This window comes from Toxotes jaculatrix, chromosome 10, assembly GCF_017976425.1.
Source record: "Toxotes jaculatrix isolate fToxJac2 chromosome 10, fToxJac2.pri, whole genome shotgun sequence".
In the NCBI taxonomy this organism is placed as follows: Eukaryota; Metazoa; Chordata; class Actinopteri; family Toxotidae; genus Toxotes; species Toxotes jaculatrix.
In genome coordinates this window covers 27353494-27376640 of record NC_054403.1, presented here as the reverse complement: position 1 = coordinate 27376640, position 23147 = coordinate 27353494, and the positions used below count along the sequence as shown (strand labels likewise).

The window sequence follows — 23147 nt, the reverse complement described above, 5'->3', positions numbered from 1 at the left end:
TAGCTTTAAATGTTTAGCCCACGGGTGGAGATCTGCTTGACATGTAAATACGTCACGTCACAAGATAATTAACTCGTGGTAAAGTAATTTTTAACGTGGGGGAGGGAATTTTTCATTTTGAAAACTAAAATGTTTCTGTTTTTATGTGACCTTTTTGGACAGCCTTCTGTGAGTCTAAACTGTGACACGCATTCATGTTTTCATTTTATGGTATACTACTGACAACAGCATGAATAATAGAATTTGTTCTTGGATACTGAGCTTTGGCTGAACCACTTACTAAAACACTGAGCTCAGACTTCTTTCTGGTTCTGGATAAATTGGTATCGTTATGTCTCTAATGAGTTTGTCCCCTCATGAACCCAAATTCAACTGTGTTGTTAAGTTGTAGAGTAGAAAAAAAAAAAAAAAGTCTTGTGATTATAACTCGGCACCGTCGGTGATGCTCAAGAGTCCAGGTTCCTGCAGTGTGACGGCAAACGCTGCGGCATCGTTTCTCTGTACATGCGAAGGTTTCCAGTCCATCGACCCGACATCATGTGAAAATCCGCAGACAGCACGACAGCCAAGGATCCACACCTTACAGCCACAGCAGCTTCCTCTGTCACTGTTTGTAGTATTTACAGCTCTGTACACTGAAAAAAGACTTTGAGGCAAAAAAAAAGAACAGAACTGAAAAAGTTCTCAACGACAACTCCGACGATTGGAAAACAGCTGCGCTGCTGCAAACGGTGCAAACGCTGAGGACGAGCTGTTCCTGATAAAAACGAGCCCAGTTGAGTTGATGCAACTTGGCCCAAAAATGTATTTCCTGGAGACTTCCCGGAGTCGACAGAGAAAAATTGATACGAAATAAACAGAAAATCAAACAACCCCCCCCCAAAAAAAAAATCCGGATCGATAGCATTACACAGTATACTTCAGTAGGATTTACAAGAAGTTTTTCCCTTCTCACCCTGAAGGTGTTTTTTTCTTTTTCTGTTCCAACACAGCAACATAGCCTAAAGCAACGCACAAAAATCCAACTCAAATACGTGAGTAGCTAAATAGTTTCCCATTAAATTATCACAACGATGTGGTGTAGTTTACATTCCTTCCGCAGCAGCAGGAGCCGCGTGTTTTCTTCAGTTGATTTGAATTAATTCTATTTTACATTTGATTGGTTTCTAGAGGTGGATGGCGGCGGCGGTGGCAGTGGGCGAGGTGGGCGGGGGTCTAAAGCCTTGTACAGTGGATGCAGTTATATAAAGGAAGAAGGGGAGTCGGTGCTGCGGCACAGCGAGTAATAGGCACAGGGGGCGGCAGTGAGGAGGTGGGATGGGTCGTGGCGAGCAGCGACGGGGAACGAACAGGAGCGTAGGGAGGTGGTTGGGGTTTTAAGGTGGAGAGCTGCGCCCTCACAGGTAGATCTCCCTCTTGGAGGTCTGGCCGGTTGGGGTGGTGGCCGAGTGGTACTCCACAGCCTGGCTCAGGGGGATCTCCTCCAGCCCACAGTCTTTCACAGACGGGTCTCCGCCCCCGGTGTAGGCACTGCTGTAAGGTGTCATGAATCGCATGTTGGCCACTTTGGACCCGCCACCTCCGCCACCACCAGTCCCACGCTCCTCTGTCGTCAGGGGCTTGGGGCTGCCGTTGGCCATCAGCTGCTCCTGCCCGTCCATCTCCTGGTAAGGCACGAAGGTGGAGAGCTTCGGAGCGTTCTTGGACAACTTGCGGTTGGGAGAAGGCTGGCCAGGCATCCAGCAGGAGTCAGAGTGGCCAAACTCGGTGCATTCGTGGGTGCAGTTACCGGTCATCGCCACGTCGGGAAGGGGCCTGAGGTCTGCAGAGAGAGAGAGACAGAAACAGAGAGAGAAAGGATGAGGAACCTGGAAACCACAGAAGAAGGTGGAAAGGGTGGATATGGCGATGAACCTGGGCTACAGAACTTTTTTTTGGTGACCAATAAGGAGACAAAGACCAAGAGGACCTCAGGACAAGTCAACAAACCCACAACCTTGAACAAATTGTCACCGTCCTAAGTTGCCCTGGAAAACACTTTGGCTGCCTGATTCCACATCCACCACGCACAGAGCAAAGGACCATCCCACTGCTTCCAACAACAACTCTGACAAGCTGTTTGTGTCCACCTGATGGATGTCACTCCATGCTTCTTCACCACCACCACTGTCCATAATTGCTGATCTGATCTCAGAGCCATAAACAGAACGAGCTGCTCTGCTCTGCTTTTTTCTTTATTTTACTTTTCATGACGAACCTTAGGTACTTATTAGTTTGTACTTCCTTAATTTTCCAGTTGAGTGTCTCTAAATGTTTCTGTCTTAATTTGATCCATTTTTCCCCTCTGTGTCTCAGTTTTATTGTTATTTATTATTGTTTATTATCATGTGTTGCCGTGTATATGGATTCTTTTTTCTGCCTTGTGATTTCTGTCTAATGCTTTGCAGAACAATTTCCTCAGAGACAATAAAGAATTAAAGTTGACTGTAAATAAAACTATGTTTGACAAAAGACAAATAAAGGGTTTCAGTCCCAAACATTGGTATTTCTGTGTGTAAAGATCTCTGTGTAAATGTTGCTTTTGTTCTCTTAAAACCAACAAACCTGAGAGTGTCACAGTTCAGCTGCGTACAGGCTGGCAAGAGCTGGAGATGCTGATTAAAACTGTCATTATCCCTTTATCCGCACACAGGGCTCTCTGCATTTGAAGCAAATTAATTAAAGCTCAGTGTGTCTTTTTAAAGTCACTAATAGTTCACAAAGTGCCAAGAACGTTGCTTAATTTGTTGCTGAAAGACCGAAACCACATATGAAACGGCGGGTGCTGAGCATGAAACAGGATCAGCTGATTTAAAGGAGGGAAAAAAAAAAAAAAAAAACGCTCAGGTTCATTAAAACGTTAATTATGATGCACAAACAGCCAATTAAGGCAAAAATAACAACACTGTAACTGCGTTTTCCTTCACCTACCAGAAACGACAGGATGAAAGGTAACGGATACAGAGGATGTCTGTGAATGTTCCCTTCTTCTTATGTTGGTTTTGAATGATTCTAACTTGAATGCTGAGCCTCTGAGACAGACAGACAGAAGCTGACGGACGGACGGACGGACGGACAGACAGACAGAAGCTGACAGACGGACGGACGGAGGGCTGAGTTCGCATTTAAAAAATCACAGCTTCGAATGGTAAAAGGTCAGAGATGGAAGCAGAAATATCAATGCGTATGCAGAAAGTAACCTTTCTTCTGTGCGTGACATTAGATCATTCTTTGATACTGGAGGCTGGAGGCTTGCAGGGGGCGGAGGGGGTGCCGGTCCTCGCGGGGAATGGCGCTTATTTCCCAAAATGCCCTCTGCTTCATGCATAATTGAAATTCATTGCCTCCTTTTTGCAAAAGGCGCTACAGTCGGCTTTTCTGTCTGTTTGCGGGTTGATGTGTATGTTCTAATCCCGGGGAGTGCTGAGTAGCGATGGTGCTCCGTCTTTTCTTCCCCCCACCTCCCCTCCCCACATTCTCACGGCCGCCTGTGCCGTGGATTTTAGTTTTTAAGAACTTCCCATGCAAAAGCAATGTGCTTGCAAAAATGTTAAGTCATGTGCAAGTGGCTGCTGAGTCCAGAGCGGCTCTTTAATAAGTGCTTTGCCTCTGAACGTCGTGTCAGCAGGAGGCTTATAGAGCACGGACGCCTCAGAGCTGCGTGGCTGAACAAACTCTAAACTTCACTCACTTCAACAACAACAACAACAACAACAGCAACAGAAAAAGGGACTCAGCAGCCAAGTTCAGCCGGACCACAGCCTGTGGGGGAGACGTTTGACCCCTGACTGGGTCTAAAACTGCAACTTTCTTCATCTGATTTCTATAAAACCAATTGAACCTTCTTTTAAACACAGTTTCACATCAGCCTCCAATAAAAACCTGAACATTTCAGCTGCTGTCCTTGATCTTTTGTGTGTTCAATTTTAAACATTCTTATCATGATTATTATTTTAACAGCATATGAAGAGGAATGGCGGCTTGGTTAGCCCACTGCATAACTATGCACCAACATGAATAGCGTCTACGAGATGCGTCCTTCCTTTCTGAAATAAAAACACCAATAATACAGGAGCTCACGTAAACCAGCTGGAAAGTATCATGATCAGTGATGCATAACATCAACAGGTCAGACCGGCTTTACACCCTGATCTCGAGGTCTTTGTTTGCTTACATGTGTCACAAAGTTAATTTGTGTTGCATCAAATTACCACACAGTGAACCTGGGGCCATGTAGCACTGCAGCAAATAGGGGCCCTTCAGCTCATTTCTGCCCTGGGGCAACTGAGCAGGTTCATGCGACCTTGTCTCGAGCGACCGTCTGTGCTTTAACTCGTGCACCAAATTCAGTAGAGTCCAGTCTGAATCTCCTGTAGAGAAAAAAAATCCCCTGTAAAATTACCTGGCTCACTCTGAAAGACTTTTACTTTGAAAGGGCTTCAGCATACACCCACAGCATTAAAAATGTCTCATGACAGAACATCAGTCCTCTTTGTGCTCACCTGTCTGAGCTCAGTTACACATGTTCCTCCTGGAGGACTCACCACTTTGTCTGTTGCCGTTTGTCGCTTACGAGCTGTGTGACACTTGACAGAGTGGAGCGTCTTCCTCGGGGGAGCCATCTTTGAGCAGGTGATGTTTACGAGTATGAGAGGAGATAAACAGGAAGCTCGCCGTCTGTTCAGTCGCCGCAGTTGTAGTATAATGTGACTGAACTGTTGCTTCAGTACAACCTGTCTCCTTCCTGCCTCATCTCAAATGAAAGCGTGTGTAGGTCACATGTTCATCAAAGACTGTACAGATGGGAAGAATAATAAAAATAGAAAATTAATAAAGAGATAATATAATAAAATGAATAGTACAGGACTCAGTAACAGACTCATGTTATACTAACTAGTCTGATACGTTTCCACAGTGTTTCTCTGCTGATCAGCCATGCCGTGTTACTTCACTACATTCTCATTACTTCTACTGTGATGTTTTTTTTCTGTTATTTTAAAAAGACGTGGAGGCTTTTACTGTGAAACACCTGTGCACACGGCAGCAGGAAGTGCGGTCTAATTGACAGTAACTTCACAGTAACTGGGAAAATTATAAACCAGAAGTGAGCGACACAAGTTTGAGGATGATGACAGTGTTTGTACATTAGGCTGAATCAGTCGAGAGCACAGGTAAACACGGAGGAGGTGCTGAGTCTGTATGTTTCTAACACAGTCTGTCTGTACTACTCAACTACTGCCACTATCAAAACTCCTCAGTATGCACTCGACATGTGAGTCACTACATAAGAATAACAGTGAAATAAAACAGGGGCCAGTGCGAGTGCGACCCTGTGTTCTGGCCCTCGGCGCAGCGATCTGTAGCTCTAATCACAGAGTTTAGCGCTGGGGTGATGTGGGTCGTGTTCGTCCTAATTAAGCACAGGAACTAATTGGCTCCGATCTGAGATCAAGCTAATTGGCGAGCATGGTGGGAGGAAGAGTTTTGGTGGTTAGGGTGGGTTATGGCTAAGATGTAAGATCAATAACGGTTTCTGCTAATAAGGCCTTCCTCTGGTGGTGGACATTAGTGGGTGGCTGTTTCTGCCACCGCCGCCGTTTGCCTCCCGCCCCCGATCAGCATCAAAGGTGTAATGAAGGCTGATCAGATGCGGGTGAAGTGTGCTGACTCGGCTGTTAATCCTGCCCCTGCTTCTTATTAGTGAGGGAAGCACAAACATGGCAGATTAGACTGTTTGCTCGAATCTGCCATCAGATCATCCACGATGTCTGTACATTAGCGATATGAGGGACGTTTCTCAACCCCTAACCCAGTGGCCGAGAAATCTGCTGCAAACATTCATGGTTGTCAGAGGACGCGCCGCCTCACCTTTCCTTTGTTCACAAAAGAAATCAGTGTTAACTGTTCCTAACCGCTCATGCTTCACACAGGATAAACCCATGGTTCTTTCCACCCTCAGCACAAACTCTTCGCTTCTGGTGTTCCTGATGGCTGATGGCCCAAAATGTTTCATCTTTTTTATTTTTTTTCCCCCACACTGTTTGGCTTCATTTTAAATCTCTTTTCTGCCAAACACCAAACCTTGTTTTTGTTTCAGTCTCTCTTGTTATGATACGACAGTACCACTACTCCACTAATCACGATCGACGGCTCTGCCAAAAACCCCTGAACGTATCCGGAACTTGTGTTCGGTATCACCTCCCGAGCACTGCCAACATTTAGCTCCAGGAACTCAACTCCAAAGCAGATGGAGAACAGTGGAGACAAAAGGAGGACCAGTGCAGCCCAGTATCCACAGGACTTACAGCTCAACGGAGCAATTCTACCCCAGTCTACTGCCAGTGCCAACCCTAACCACACCTTAACCAAAGCTCACTGGGTGTAACCACGGTCTTCCTCACCTTCACACCACTGCACTGCACATGTGCAGATTTTGGTGTGATGAACTATCAGGGCTTCAGACTGTCTGTGTTGTTACACAGCAGAAGCGGCAGCAGCATTGTGACTCCAGATTTCTCGTCAGTACTTAGGGGAAGTTTGAAAAGTTCTGGGGTAACCCCCGGAGAAGGAAATGCTATCTGTCCTCCTCCCTGTGCCGTACCCTCGGCGAGGCTTGGTGGCGGCTCTGTCAGAGGGCTGTAACGCTGAATTCAAGGTTGCCTGTATTAGTCAAGGCTATTTAAAATGGAGTAGCCCTCCTGAGTTTTCTCCCCCTGTAGCCCTTATCTGCACTCTTGAGTTCCAGTTAACCCTGGGGACCCTCGCTCACCCTGACGGCCTCTCTCTCTGCATAATACACTCCGCTACCTTGGTCACCATTTTGCGGTCAAACTAATTAGATTTCAGAGTCCCCACTTGGGAAGATGTCAGTGGTATGAAATGGAAATAATTTCCAGGTGACTATCTGACATTTTACGCTGTCGACTAGAGTAAAGAGCCCAGGCAGATTGGCTCTCTCTTTCCCTTTTTTCCCTCCTCCTCCTCCTCTTTTTCCCCCCTCTTCTTTTCCGCTCCATCACTTTAGTCGCAGAGATATGCTAAATCCTTGTGCTTCCCCTCTCTCTGCTCAGTCCTGGCTGATAAATGGAAGCAAATGTACACAAAAGAGAGCTTCTCTTTTTTCTGCTTCTGCTTGAAGTGTTAATGTGTTTAATTACCTTGAAGCGTGTGTGTATGTGTGTGTGTGGGTGTGTATGTGTGTGTGTGTGTTCGTGTTTCAGTTAAAGCTGCAGCAGGAAAACCTTCAATTAATGCTTTTCTCTGTTGATGACAATGGCTCCAATTTATCTTATAGGAACAATAGAGGAGTGAGAGGAGGTGCAGCTGCTCTGAACGCTCAAAGACGTCCAGGAGGAAGCGAACGACGTGCTGCTGCTTCCCCCGCTGCAATCAGCGGTGACGCCGGCAGGCAGCCCACACACACACACACACACACACACACACACACACACACACACACACACACACACACGCACACACACACAAAGATACCTTACTTTAAGAAACATTTCACTGACTTAGACTCATTCTCTGGACTCTATGACGATTATGCAGGGATCAGTCTTAAACATTATACTAACACGTATGTGTTTTTCGAGATGGTCATCATGTCTGACCAGGTGATCAAACCCCGGCCTCGACTTGGCAACAGGATCAGGTCTAAGATTTGATCTGAAGTGTCTGTCAGACCGTCTCACAGCCTCTGAGGCACCTGGTCTCCTTCACCTGTCTGACAGTTCAAACCGAGGGTCTCATTGGAAACCTGGATGCAGTGACTGACCAGGTGCACAGAGACACCTGCTTCACTCTCTTCACACAGCAACCGAGTGTCTGATGACGTGAAAGTTCACGGGACATAAATGTGGGAATCCATAACTTATTTATAACTTTATTTTAATATCTAGGCATCAATATTTCAGTTCACTGCCTCGCTGCCTTCCTCAGGATCAGTTTCTGTGACAGCTGCTTGAAACATTTCATCTGGATGTTTTTATTCAAACTAAGCAATAAATTTACAAAAGAATGTGAATATTTTAATACGTAAAGTCAAGTAAATGATGCAGCCAGGAAATGAAGACATGATCCGAGTTAGACTGAACAGAATTTGGACACTGATCCTGGGTCAGGGCCTAGATCTGGAATCTGCGCTCAGTCAGTGCTCCAGAAAAACAATGAGTGTATTAAATCCACTCCAGAGGCAGATCTCTGCTCCTGAGCCGAGGTTACAGACAGCACACACTGTGCCTCTGCTCCTGCACAGAGAGGAGATAAAAACCTGAACTCTGTGTGTTGGAGGGGACGATCTACCTTTTCCCAGAAAAGTATCTTGATGTGGTATGAAATACCTGTAGTTACCAATGGAAAGACAATAGTTAATATTTTTCTGTGAAATAACAGCAGCACAGGGGTGTGTGTGTGTGTGTGTGTGTGTTTGCTGTCATGGTAAAGACACACAAAGCAAAGCAGCGATGCAAACACACACGGCTGTAAACCTCAATCTGTATTCACGGTCACACATCACCTCAGGACAGCTCTGAGTTCAGTAATGTCTACGCACACACACACACACACATGCACACACACACGCACGCACACACACACACACACACACACACACACACACACGTGCACGCACACACACACGCACACGCACACACACACACGCCTGTCGTCCATGTTCTTTCCATCAGAGGTTCAGTGTGATCCTGGCGTGTCACTGTGTACTGCACTCTGTGTTCCTATAAAGATTTTACAATCATCACTTTAAAAAGCTTTTCCAAATCTATTACCCGACCTCGCGGCCACATGTAATGATATTGGTAATAACAACAGACTCTGTTCGTACAGAACTGTCCATGATAATCAAAGAGACAATGGAGACTGACTGAATATAATCATCAAACATATTGCGTTGCTCTGTACGCTTCAGTGATGCTCTGCTTTTGTGATTCGTCCAAATGAAAACTGGCTGTTCCTGTCAGGTACGCTGTCTGCTGGGCTCATCCTGCTGGTGGATCTGTCCACCGACAGATCACCATCAGGCTCTGCATGGACATTCGTGGTCCACCAGAACACACGTTCAGCCACCGGCAGGACCGCGGTTAGCACATGAAAATATCCTTAGATTAGATTCAGTGGCGGGAAACACTTTGTTTTATTTGGAGTTTGTTAAATGAAACAAAACTTTAGTGTTGTAATGAAAAGTTGTAGAGACACAGGTGTCCACACAGGTTTAAGACAGGGATTTGTTTTAACCACCTGTGTGAATCAGAGTCATGTGCCTCTGAATAACAACCAATCAGAAGCAAGTGTTCTCCTGGCTCATGCTGGGCTGTAGTTCAGGGCTCTTACTATTTGAACCCATAAATAAATAAATCTACACAATCTAAACCTCGTCCGTCCCGAGAGGCCACGATAATACAGTTACAGTTCCTACTCTGATAAATGACCAGGAAACTTCCAGACTCATAAATATTTTCTGGGGAATCGTTACTTCGCTGAAATTATTTTTGTTGTTCGACAGTTTATCCACTTCTGTGAAGCTTGTGTGGCCGTAGATACGAAGCATAACTTCACTGTGACAATCAGGAAGCTGCACAATCACAGCAACACCTGATGTTTAACAGGAAACACTGTCGGCACAGGATCCTCCCTAAAACCACAGAAGATCCTTTTTACACTTCTGTTTGAGTACAGATAAAGAAAGAAAGAAAAATAAATATCCATCTTCTCATCTCTCAGAGCGGATTTCTCTAAATGTTGAACTGCTCCTTTAAAAATACACATTTACGCCCTTTTCCTCCTTTTCCTCCTTTATCTGAATCACTTCACGAGCTGTGCATAAGACAAACACATGAACTGGAAACTGCACAGTGTAGTGTCATACACACACACCATCACCCCTAGATGTCAATGTTTACACAGTCATGAACAATACATCCACACACAGCCTCATACATGTACACAGGTACACTGTTTTCATGCTGATTCTGGGGCTGGATCCGATTAAAAAGCCAAACCAGGGACCGAGGCGGCAAATTAGCTTCAGCTCGATGTGAAACCTGCTTATCTGTCTGTGACGACGCTGATCTGTACAGTCCCTGTTACACCAAGATGTAAAATCCAGAATATCTGAGAGCTGCTCTGATAAATCCAGGTATTTTATTTTTGTTTTCCATTTCCTTTGTTAGTTTACCATCAGTTTTCCATCCCTCTTCCCTTTGTTGCTTCCTCCCCTCCATCAGTCCACCCCCCCCCCTCTCTCTCTCTCTCTCTCTCTGACCCCTAAGTCTGGCTCTGTGTGGAAACCTTGCCGGCTCTAATTAAACTTTGGGCAGATTAGAACTTTGCCTTGTCAGTCTTTATTCATGCTTAAACAAGTTATTACTTTTTGAGAAATTAAATTAGCCGGCAATTAATTAATCGACACAGAGCTGGGAAGGAGGACGAAGGGGAGGAGGGATGAAGGAAAGATGGGAGGAAGGTTGGGGGGTGGGGGGGGGTGAAAGTGGAGGAAAAGAACATAGGGAGAAGGGAGGGGGTCGGGGGGTTTGGCAGAAAATGAAGGAAAAGGAGACACAGATTTATCTGAAAGACGGAGAAAAAGAAAAAAGAGGATATTAGATATTTAAATGTCATCCCTTCTTTCCCTAATTAGCAGGAGAGAGCAATGAAGATGAAAATCGTGTTTTTTTTTCTTTCAAACATCAACATTTGATGCTCTCAGATGCCAAACTACACCCGCCCCCCCCCCCCCCCCCCCCCCCCCTCCCCACCCCACCCACACCCCCCACCCCTTCTTATGCAGAGAAGTTATTAGACAGACAACCACCCCGGTCACCCCTCCCCTCCTCGTTTTCCAAATCCAAAATTAATTCACCCTCTGACTTCTTCTGAAGACGGAACAAAAACCACACAGGCTGAAAAAAGAGAAATAAAAGAGTCTCTGCTTTGTTTCTTCTTTCTCTGATGGATTTTCTCTTTTTTCTTCTTGTTTATTTAACAGGCAGCGGTTTCTCCTCCTCGGTGACAACGTCATGTTTAAACCCATACTGATGTGTGTCATCGTCCAATAACATATTTGAATAGAATTTCTCAAAAACATTCCTTCTATCTTCTCTATCTTCCTTCCTTCCTTCCTTCCTTCTTATCCAGTTCACTAATCCCTTCCCTCTTTCCTACCTCCCTGTGATCCCCCTCACTCTGTTCTACCTTCCTTCTCTCTTTCTTCTTTCCTTCCTTTCTTCCATTTTCTTTGAGATATCAAACCAGAATACAATCCCAAAGTCTGACACAAAGTCTTCTGACAAAGCATGTGAACGTATTTTCATCTGAAATCTTTCTCTACCTCCTTCCTTCGCCACCGTCTCTCGCTGCTTCCTGTCCTGTGCTCTTCCTTCCTCCCTGTGACTCCTGCAGACAAACACACTCACCTGAGCTGCGCTCACATCTTCCCTGCTGTTCAATCGCTTTTCACTCATTCAGGTCTAATTTATGCTGATCCCTTATAACATCACTTCCCAGCGGATCAATAAGCAGGCGCAGCAGCTTTGCGCTCGTCAACATGGCCGCCGCCGCCGCAGCAGCAGCAGCACGGATAATGCGACGCTGGGATCATTTCACCTGCTGCAGGACACAAGCAGAGGCCTCCGAGTCTGAACCACAGACGCGGCTGCAGCAGTTTTTATTCTCTTGTTGCCAGGTGACGTGCACCAGTTTCAGGTGTGTGTTGGCCAATCACAAAACGGTGACCATGAATTTTCCCCTTAAATTCAACGCGTGACGTTGTCTCTGTCGCCGCTGTTTCGTCGCACGCTCAGAGCGACGCAGTGCTGCTGTGCCGCCGGTGCTGACCTGATCTGTGTGTTTACAAAGGCTTCCTGCACCGCAACCGACCAGCATCTGTGCTTCCTGCTCTGCATCTGTCTGCCAGGTCAGAACTCAGGAGGGAAACTGTTCCTGACTCTGATTAATTAACAGTAAACAGGGCTAAACTGGCTCTTTAGCATCAGGTGGACAGATTTATAAAAATGTTTTGGCCGAACCTCCCAGAGATCTGACTTTTTTTTCTGCAGCTCAAAAGCAGAAAGACATAACCAAAGTTTTTATTTGTAGCATTTTGTATTTGAGAGCAGCAGCTGAGAATGAACCAAAGCAACTGCAATAGAAACCGCCCGAAGCTATATCAAGTACAATAACACAGCAGCTTCTCCTGACCATAAATATTTGACCACTGCACCCTGGTGTGTGTGCGAGAGAGTGTGTGTGAGAGAGAGAGAGGCCATTAAAGATGCAGAGGAACATGGTTTGTGTTTACTCTGAATGCACAAACTGACCTGAATACACAAACTCTGGCTGGGATCAGAGCTGGCAGCCACAGCACATCTGCATCTGTTTAAAAGGGAAGTTTTATTTTTTTACAAACTAGGTCTCACTTTGGTAATTTAATGCAGGATTCGCTGCTACTGTAAAGCAGCTCCTAAATGAACGCCTCGCCATTCAAATTACCAGCCAGCCAGCCAACCGTTACACTGGATTCTCATTTCCAGACACATTTATGTTCATGTGCACACTGGTACACGACATTAACTGTGTTCCAGCTCAGCAGAAAGATTTGACAGTGTGGGGTTGTTAGATTTTCTTGAATGAATAAAGTTTTTTTTTTTTTTTTTGAAAATGTTTGGGAGCAAAACTTTTTAAAAAATCTGCCTTCAAAAATTTCTTCCATGTTAGAAAAAGACTGAAGAGAAACACTGAGCTTCTCGTTATTGTCTCCATACGGACACACTCTCTGCATGGACCCCTGAGTCCATGTTTGTCTCTATGTGGACAACCAGGACTCTGCTCTGTCTTTCCTTCACGTTTTAAAGCAGCTCTGTCGTCGGTTTAAAATCGAGGCTCATAGTTTCACGACTCAGTTAATGGAGCCTCAAACGTCAGTGCTGTTGCTATGGTTACCTGCGATTCAACAGAGTTGTGAAATGTAAGGATTTATCACCTGCGATCTTTGGTTCTCATGACCACAAACACATTTCACAGTTTGTTGGATGGAATTAATTCTCTGTTATGTTTTCTCTTTGCTTCAGTTGAACATATAGTTTCATACACAGACTGTGAACATACACGTCTGAAATTAAAAAACCAATTCAGAACTTCCATCTGAAATCCGCCGTGGGAAACCTGGACTCTACTCTGCTTCTTCCAGGACTTATTTTTGGGAAAGAGCTCAACCTTCGTCAAACACGCTGAAGGCTCGTAATCTGTAAACCATGAACACACCTGATGGGACTGATCGACAAAACAACGGCAATGAGCCCCAGATAGTTTAAAAGAAAACAGACTTTTTTTGCTTTTAATGTTCCTGCTGAGACGGAGAGACGTGACTCTCGTGTGAATTCGCTGTCAAACCAAACTTACAGACCTGTCAATGTTGTTTTCCATGCATCAAACAATCACTAATGCTGCAGGTTTAAAGTCTTCCTGTTTACGCCTGTCTCTTGAAGTTAACTCACACACTCACACATCAGACAGGAAGCTGAGACAGTAAACCAAACTCAGTGACCCCGAATCATCCGTAACTGAAGCATCCGTGTTGGTGCCGACTGTAAATAACATCAACGCACCGGAGAAAAAAAAAAAAAAGTAAAAAAACTGAGAAACCTGCAGATCAGATCTGAGAAAGGACCGAATTAGCGGCGAGGTGAAATGAATCTGCACAGTGAAAGAAACCGAGCAGTCAATTATTAATAGTCCACAGGAAAAAGAGCGCACACACACACACACACACACACACACACACACACACACACACACACACACACACACACACACTCACTCACTCACTCGTACTTACACCCCTGTGGAATCGGCCTACTATGAAGGAAAAATTCAATTATCCTACAAAAGTGAATAAATTTGCAGCATCGCAGCCCGCGGCTGTAGTTCCTGCTGCCATTTCCCAGGATGCACTTGGGGATCATGTGAAGGGGGGGGGCATAGGGCAGTGAGCAGGGGGGGTGAGGCTCATTAATGGGACCTCGCAATCTTTTAACTGTCACTGGAAAACACATTCAGAGCTGCTCCTTTACACAGTGAGTGAGTGAGTGTGTGTGTGTGTGTGTGTGTGTGTGTGTGTGTGTGTGTGTGTGTAATCCTGAGCAAAAATAAATAAATAAATAAAATAAGGGAAATGAGGACTTTGGAATTATAAGCTGCTAATGTTCCTGTGAAGCATCCAATTGTTTCTGTTTAATAAAAAAGAAAAATCGGACTCTCATCAGCAGAGACACACAAAGTAAAACTGAATTAACGCGAAATAAGCTTCACAAAGCTGAATCAAACTCAGCGAGCCACAATCAGACCAACAAAAACCCACACAGGCCGATAAACTGTCACAGAATCAGAATAATGAATCAGCTCCTGATAAATCGGAAACGTGTGTGCGCTTCATGTAACACGGGATCTACTACAGGATTCAGCAGATGCACACGCAGTAGACATGCAGTAGCTTACAACATAAACTAGACGTGTTACTACTCATACAACATATTGTAGAAGATAAACTGAGTGTTCGTTCTAATTAGATTCATTACATGAATACTTGAATATTTACTACATATTCATACTGAAGATGCATTACATACGTCCAACACCTTCTACATGTGCTTGGAGATGCAGAGTAGTATATAGAGTGTATAGTATAGTACATGTAATATAAACATTCTGTATGTACTAACATGTACCATATAAAATGTGCACTGGCAGGTTATTACTCAGAGTAACTGACTTGCTGTGATGTGCAGAGCTGATGTGTAATCTGTGCAGTCTACGTCAACCTGTCCAGCTGTTAGTGTGAAGGTTAATGTTTGTTTGTTTCCAGCGTGACACAGCGTCAACACGACAGCATGTAAACAACAAGTAAACAACAAATAAACAACAAAATGGCCTGGTCCCAGTCCTGTGAAACACTGACCAGGTCCTGCACAGATGTTTCCACACAGAGAAACAGCTGGTGCCACAAACAGGAAACTTTTTTCTTTTTTTTTTTTTGTCCATCTCATGTTAGATGAGTGTGACTGGTAGACTTCAGTCCTGTTAATACTCCCTGTCAGCACATCCATCACTTATCAGAGTGCATTTTTCTGTTTGTCAGCTGCAGGTTTTCATGTTTCCTAACTGATCGTCTCTGTCAGCGGCTCCTCTCCGAGCCACTTCCTGCTTTGATCCGACAGTCAGCGTCTACCTGCGGCCGACTGATGCGCTCTCATATTCCTGCACACATGGCTGAGCGACGCCGCAGACAGATTGATGCTGACACGTATGACCAGTCGCAGAAAACAGCATGTGACAGGCGCGTTGAGGAGCAGGATGGAGCGCGATGACAAGCTGTACAGGTAACGTTTTGTTGTGTTCAGGTGTATCAGCTCAGACTGATCTCATGGGAAATTTGTACTTATTTATGTTAGAAGAAATGCCAACGCTGTTTTGTTTGCAAAAAGTTGAGGAGTAAACGAACTCAATCAGGATTCTGTTGTAATTCGATAAAAAGAAACTTAGATTCTGTTTTTCAGGGATCTTTAAATTAAAATAACTCCTTTCTTACCGCTGCTTGTGTCCTTATTTTACGTTAATAGAAGTCCAAAAGTAAAAAGTAAAAACAACCAAAATGGCAAAAAAACTGGAACACAGGAAGCGGAGATTCATTCTCCATTTCCTCGTGGAGACACTTGAGCAAAATGAGGAACATAATAAATTATAACTACCCTCCTTTTTTATGTTGACTCATAAATTCAGGCGACACCAGAGATTTACATCAGAATTCGTCCTTATTTCAGCGGTGATATTTTCCTTTCCCTCACTCAGAAGGGAAGCAGCTCTGTTGACTCTCAAAAAGGGACTGAAACTGTGCAGAGATAATTTTACTGAGAAAAAAAAACCACGAGGAAAGCTGCAGATAAACTTAACTGTCAGACTCTGTGTCATTTTCTACGGTGAAATGAAGTTTGCAGAATTTTTTTTTTTTTTTTTTTTTTAATGAAGGAAATAAAGTGTGACAGACATTTCTTTCTCCCCTGCTGGAAATCTAAATCTAACAGAAGTGGAGTCCGTCACTGTGCATTGAGGCTGGAGCTCAGCGATGCTGCTCTCTGGAGAGAAACTGCTTCACCAACTAAACTTCACGCAGAAAAACTGGTTCAGCTGGAACAGGACTCGCACTGCTGCATAATTCAGAGGCACGGACGGAAGTGAAGTTCATTTGCTGTATATGGCACCTCTCCTGATCACACAAAAGCTGAGATGACATCAAATACAAACGGCATTAAATCAAAAGGAAAAAAATAATATAGAATTAAGTAGATGTTTAGGTAAAATACATAGAGCTCCAAAGTTTAGGAGCTGAAGACAAACGTCTGTGTCGAACATCACAAACCGACAGTCCGACCTTCACTAACTCGACGCGACCAAACTGCAGCTGCCACTGAACAGGAGGGTTTTGAAAACTGATTTAACTACTAATGTTTGGGAAGAACTTCTGTTTCAGGAGCATCACACTGTAGGAAATGATCGACCCAGCAGCTCTGACAGCAGCGGCGGCTGTTCAGCAGCGTACACGATGCTGGGGCGTCTGACCACAAGGTAATAATCATCCACTAAGGCAGATACCAACCCGGGGTGACGCATAGTACAGAAGAAACAAACAAAGCAGCACCCGGGGCAGAACTCTGAGGTACACCACGAGACAGGACAGCAGCTGAGGACAGCAGCTGAGGACGCAGCGTCACCGTTCACCAATCGACTGCACCGAGATCCAGCAGCTCTGAAACAGAAAACTCTGCTGCGGCAAAACCACAAGAATAAATATTTAACAAAATAAAAGTCCACCAAGTGCAATGAAGCGAACGAGTGCTTTGATAGAAATGAGACTAAAATCCAAACTGCACTTTCTCTTCTTCTTTCCCCACAATGTTCAGGGTCTTTGCGTGTCTGATGGGTACAACCTTGACAACTGAAGAAGTGAATAATAAAATCCCATCATGTTTTCCCTGAATTAAAACCAACAGTCTGACAGTCGGCTCCACTCTGACTTCTCTCTTTGATGCAGCAATTCATTAAATGAAAGAAAATAATACAGAAAAACGCTAAAAGCCTTTCAATCTAACCTCCAAACGACTGCAGAGCTCAACATGTAGAGAAAAAGTAAAATGACAACCAGGAGTGTCCTTCTCCTTCATCCGTCTATCCTGTCTATCGTTTCCTTTATTCTATCCTTCTTTTATCTGTTTTCTACTTTACTTTTTTTCAAAATTGCCTCCTCTTGTCCATATGTCTTCTGTCCTTTGTCCTTCCTTTCTTTGGTTGCATTCTCCCTTCTTTTCTTCATCTTTCTCAGCTTTATTTGCACCTGCCTCTCTCCCTCTCTGCCTCTCTCCCTCTCTCTCCCTCTCTCTCCCTCTCTCTCCCTCTCTGCCCTGACGTCCCATCAGTCTTTGTTCTTCCTCTCAGCAGCATCTACAGCCAGTGGGAGGAAGAGGGACCAGACCTGCTGAGATCAAAGGTGTCTCTCTGTATGTGAGTGTGCAGAGAACGGCCGACATGCAGGTACGGTTTGGTATCCAGTCCGTCCTCAGCCCAGTGTGATGATGTGAACGTGGATGAAACAGGATGGAAATGAAGTCAGGCCGTGTTTCACTTTGCTCAGGAATCAGTGATGAAGAGCTTAAATATGTGACGGAGAGTAAAAATCCAAAAGGTCTGAACAGAATGAAGAATGCAGCTGATTCTACCACATCTCACTTGGTAACAGTTACTGATGGAAATGATGAACAAACAGACTTGACAGTGGAGAATCAGGCCTGGAGATGACTGACTTATTTTGTGCCTCCAAATTTTAACTTTGTACAAAAACATTTTTTTCCATTTTAGCAAGAGATTGTGAAAGAGGTAAAAACCGACAGCAGGCGTTCTGGACTTGTCACCATGGTAACACAACAATGAACACACAGCTAAGGTTGTGGAGCGGTGACGGTTTGGTTTGGTTTAGGAACAAAAGTGGTTTCCTGGTGTGAAAGTCCTGTGTTTTATCGACCCATCCACCCCCACCTCCTCCTCCTCCTCCTCCTCCTCCTCCTCCTCCTCCACCTCCTCCTCCACCCTCACCTCCTCCTCCACCTCCTCCTCCACCACCTCCTCCTCCACCTCCTCCTCCTCCTCCTACTAATGCAGACTCGGTTGCTTTTTACATGACATCACCTGGTTTCATCGTCTCCATCATAATAACTGCAGCCACTAGAGGTTTTCCAACAATAAAATGTAACAGTGGGTCTTAATAAGCTGCGTGCACCGATGACCTGTGGGTGGTTTATCACAGGAGGACAGTCTCTAACAAAGTCCTAACGTGGAAACAGATCCAGAGAGACCCTCCAACCACGGACGACGGGACGGAGACTGTCAGTGAAATAAACTGCAAACTGAGCTTTACCTTAAAAATATCATGTGACATGAAAACTATTGGAAAAAATAGACGATGCTAAACACATGAGCCTATAAGATGTAACCTGTTACATGTGTCATTCAACCGTCACTAGAAAAGACACAAGTGACCAGTCAGACATCAGGTGTCTGCTCCACTGACCGTTTCCACAGTAACATCTGATGTTTGATGACTGATGTTCAGTTAGTAAATATTACACAAGCTTTTCCTTTTTCAGGTACAAACTTTATGTCTCTGGGTATGACAGAGACAGACAGACAGACAGAGAGAGAGATGGATGAAGAGACAAGACAAGGACTGAAGAATGAATAGGAAAAGGAAAGAAGGAAGGAAAGAAGGAAGGAAGAGGTGACAGGTGACAATGAGATAAAACAGGAAAAGAAGTGAAGGACTGAAGGAGTCAAATACACACTCCATAGAGGTGACTGTGATCCACACACACACACACACACACACACACACACACACACACACACACACACACACACACACACACACACACAGTGTCCCACTACATGTCTCTGAGCTACTGCCCTGGGTTCAAAGGTCAGCAGGCCTGCAGACAAACCTGAACCAGAACTTACAGCTGTGTGTGTGTGTGTGTGTGTGTGTGTGTGCATGAACCTGTAAAATCAATAGGTGAAGCTCACAGGGGCAGCACTGACTCATACTGCACCTGTACTGATGTGTGTGTGTGTGTGTGTGTGTGTGTGTGTGTGTGTGTGTGTGTGTGTGTGTGTGTGTGTGTGTGTGTGTGTGTGTGTGTGTGTGAGCGTTCACCTTCAGCTCTGCATCCACTGTCTGTTCTAATCTATTGAGTCTAATGTAAAATGTACAGTGGTCGTCTCTTCTGTTCAACGTGTGTGTGTCTCGTGTTGTTTACTGACATGTCTCAGACCGACTCATCGTTTCAGTCAGTGAGGAGAGGCGGGGGAGGGTGGGGGGTGGGGGGGAGTGTGTGTGTGTGGGAGGGGGGGGGGGGTATTGTTGGTGCTGATGATTCTACTTTATTTCTATCCCTTTCTCTCTCTCTCTTCATCAGTTCAGACCATCTGTATGGACGGTGTTCTGTGAACAAGTTGGCAGGCGATCAGAGTGTGTGTGTGTGTGTGTGTGTGTGTGTGTGTGTGTGTGTGTGTGTGTGTGTGTGTCAGGGAGGGTTGCCAGATCAATAGGAAGCAGGGGCCCCAGTGACTTATGTGATAGATCAGTGCTACAGAGCTGCTGGTTGCATAGATAACACACACACACACACACACACACACACACACACACACACACACACCTTTCTATTTATAGTCTGTTTACATTACTGCAGAGGGGTCAGAGGGCACACACACGAAGCCATATATTACCTGTGTGTGTGTGTGTGTGAGTGTGTGTGTGTGTGAGTGTGTGTGTGTGTGTGTGAGTGTGTGTGTGTGTGTGTAGCTCATTTGGATGCAGAGAGCAGAGCCGGTCAGCATCTTGTTTAGAGAGACACCATATGTCTCCTACACACACATGCATCATTAAACCACACAGACACACAGACACACAGACACACACACACACACACACACAGACAGACACACACACACACACACGCCTCAGTAAGTTTCTGATCTTTTCAAACTTTAAAGACGACTCGAGTCTTCGTACGTTGGTTTGATGTCACTAAAACGTCCGTTTCCTGTCAGAGACGGACGATTGTTTACCTGCCAACGACGCCACATGTCAACAAATCGAAAATATCAGATGGTTCACATGTAAAAATATCTGATCGCTCTTCACCATCTTAAATATCATGATACACAGTTTTACAGAACAACATTAACTCAAAGGTCCACTTACTGGCTTACTCCAGAGCTCTCAACTGAACCTCACACCCGACCAGTAAACCTGTCTGCTGGAAATTTACATGCGAGGAAATGTGAAATGTTCTCGTCGGGATTATGTCTGACTCCCGTCTGTGCTTTAACAACAAAAACTCTGGTTAAGTTTCAGGAAAGTTGGTGGTTTATGGTTAAAGGTAAATAAATGTCAGAAATCAGAAATCTGAGCTTTGCTATCCGATCTGACTTCTGATGGTTCCACCTTCAGCATATTTTAGGACACACTAAATTCAAATACAGATGATTTAAATGATTTTATTTTTGAGCCTAAAAATCGTAGCTCACAGAATGTTTTTTTCAGCCCTGGGTAGTGTCTGCAGGTTCTCCTGTCAGACCGCATCATCCATGTTAATCTTTCCCGCACAGATACGCAGCATATATAAAGACGCCTCGCAGGACTGACATCATCTGATAATGTAAAATTAATTGCTCGACAAAGCTGAACAAAGATATATCTGTGAAGGAATATGTTCAAAAATATACAACGTTTAAATTAACTTCCTGATGGGATGTGTCTAATCTCTGAGAGCTGTGGTTGGCAGATTAAAACCTCCACACCGAGGCTGCTGTGGTGTTTATTAACATTCTTCTCTCTGGTTGATGAATTTGAACCTAATTCCTGACTTTAGTGTCACTTCTGAGGCAAGCTCGAGTGTTTGAAAAAAAAAAAAAATGTTCTTCACACTTCAGTTCATGCAATTTCCATGTATTAATGTCTTTAACGATTTAACGCTTTAATAAATGGACTGTGAAGTGTCTGAAAGATCTTCATCAGTCTGCACTGGACTGAAAGTCTGCCGCACAAATAAACACAGACTCTGCGCCGTAAACCGCTTTGGAAAATGGACGGAAATGATGTAAAGTAAGCGTGATATGTAAGATTAAAGGACCGTACCTTCAACCGCTCTCCTCAGGAATCAACAAAGACAAGAAGCGGAAGCAGGAAATGTTTTGAGTGAAGCATCACGTTTACCAGCAAACGCAAACAAGAAAAAAGAAATTTTAAAAAAAGAGAGAAAAGGAAATAAAACGCTTTCATGGAGCTTCACAGCGGTCTGTCACGTCTACGACAGCGAAGACGGGAGGAGGAAGAAAGAAAAGACAAAATAAAAGTCTGTGGACGCTGCAGGAATCTTCACTGACCGTCGGTAAAAACAAACCTGTCAGCTGGTCCATCACAAAGACACGCAAAAAACACAACTGATGGGAGGCGTTCAGGTACAGCAGGGAGGACGTAAAATATCACAACACAGACCGACACAGAGAAAGAGGTCAAATGCTGTCAGACTGTCCTCGTCCCCTCACAACGTCCTGTCCAACACCTTCACAGAGACAAAAGAAGTCAGACAGACAGCCAATAAAAACAGAACATCTGGAGGGTGTCTTCACTGAGGTCCTCAGTTCAGGTGATTGACAGACACCAAGCAGGTAATGACCTGAAGCTTTGGTCAGAAAGAGGCTGACACACCTGTTCAGGTGCATATGTTGTGCTATTTGTAGGTCTGTCACTGTGACAGTGAATCCAGTGAATGTTGGGGCCTGAGGAGTGTGTGTGTGTGTGTGTGTTTTGTGTTACACCACAGTGTGTCTCCTTGCAGTGCGTTGCCTGCAGCACTATCCTCCTGCCATTCAGTGGAATAGATTCACGGAGGTTTGACTGGATATTTTGGACCATAATACCGTTCTCTGTTTCTGTTTGTTCGTATGTAACTGCTGTCATATTCTAATTTCACACTCTGTCAGGGCTCGTTAAAAGACTCATTTTAGATTCCAAACTCATCTGCAGGTGTAGAAGTCTTCAGCGGCAGCCTGACGGTCCTGAAACGTCGTCTGCAGCCGGATCTGAAGCCGCAGCGGCAGGAAGACGATGGAAAACAAAAGAACTCCACCAGCTCGCAGAGGTCGGGCGGCGGTTTGTGCGACCGATGACGCAGAGCCCGTCCACGCTCTCCCGGTCGAACATTTGGCCCCGGCGAACGTCAGCGCACATCAGCCACCCTTCCTCCTCTGCCACAAACACACTCATATCCACACCTCTCTGCACAGGTGAAGCCATGCAGAAAATGAGATTCAGGTTTGTCCCTCTACAACCTTCCCTTCGCTCATTTAGATGCGTTAACTTATTCGGACTGAACGCTTTTTACACTCAAATGACGCTGCTGTATCTCTATCACACACACACACACACGCGCGCACACACACTGTTTCCTCTCACACAGAGTTCGAAGCATTTCACGCTCTATATAGGCCATCATCATTGGAAATGAAGAAACACCTCCCCCTTTTAAAGATGTGCTTTGTCGCCACATCTCATTTCCACTCGTCCTCTGAGTGTGTTTTATCTTCTGCAAGATAAGCAGGATAAAGAAAGCTCTTATCTGCCGAGTGCTAAGTGGATGAGGAGCCACACTGTACGCCATGTATACGCTGTGTACTCGACTGGGTAAAGTGAACAAATAAGGCTGATACCGGCTAAATCTAATACTGCCTCGGGGCACATTACACCCAGAATGCAATGTGGCAGATGATTCCTTTGGCGGAGGAGATACGACGCACTCTGGGCTCAAATGAAGCAGAAAGTTTGGACCAACAGAGCAGAGGGAGGTGAGGGATGGTGCAGATTCATTTGAACATTTTGTTTTCTATTGTCTGTGTGTGTGGAGCGTTTGTTCCTGACGGTAAATCACAGCGATGCCCTGTCGACGCAGCCGCGGCCTCGTTACAGCTCTGTTCAGAGGAAAGTC

General features: G+C 44.9%; 1 protein-coding gene across 1 annotated transcript in view; it reads right to left on the bottom strand.

Moving 5' to 3' along the window:
- Nucleotides 1–1382: 1382 nt before the first annotated feature.
- The window catches only part of LOC121188221 (protocadherin-1-like), a 157504-nt gene continuing 135739 nt past the window's right edge, over nt 1383–23147 (bottom strand). Inside the window, exon 5 of the mRNA XM_041047855.1 lies at nt 1383–1822. Coding sequence (XP_040903789.1) covers nt 1398–1822 — 425 coding nt within the window. The 3' untranslated portion in view covers nt 1383–1397. The remainder of the gene's footprint in view (nt 1823–23147) is intronic.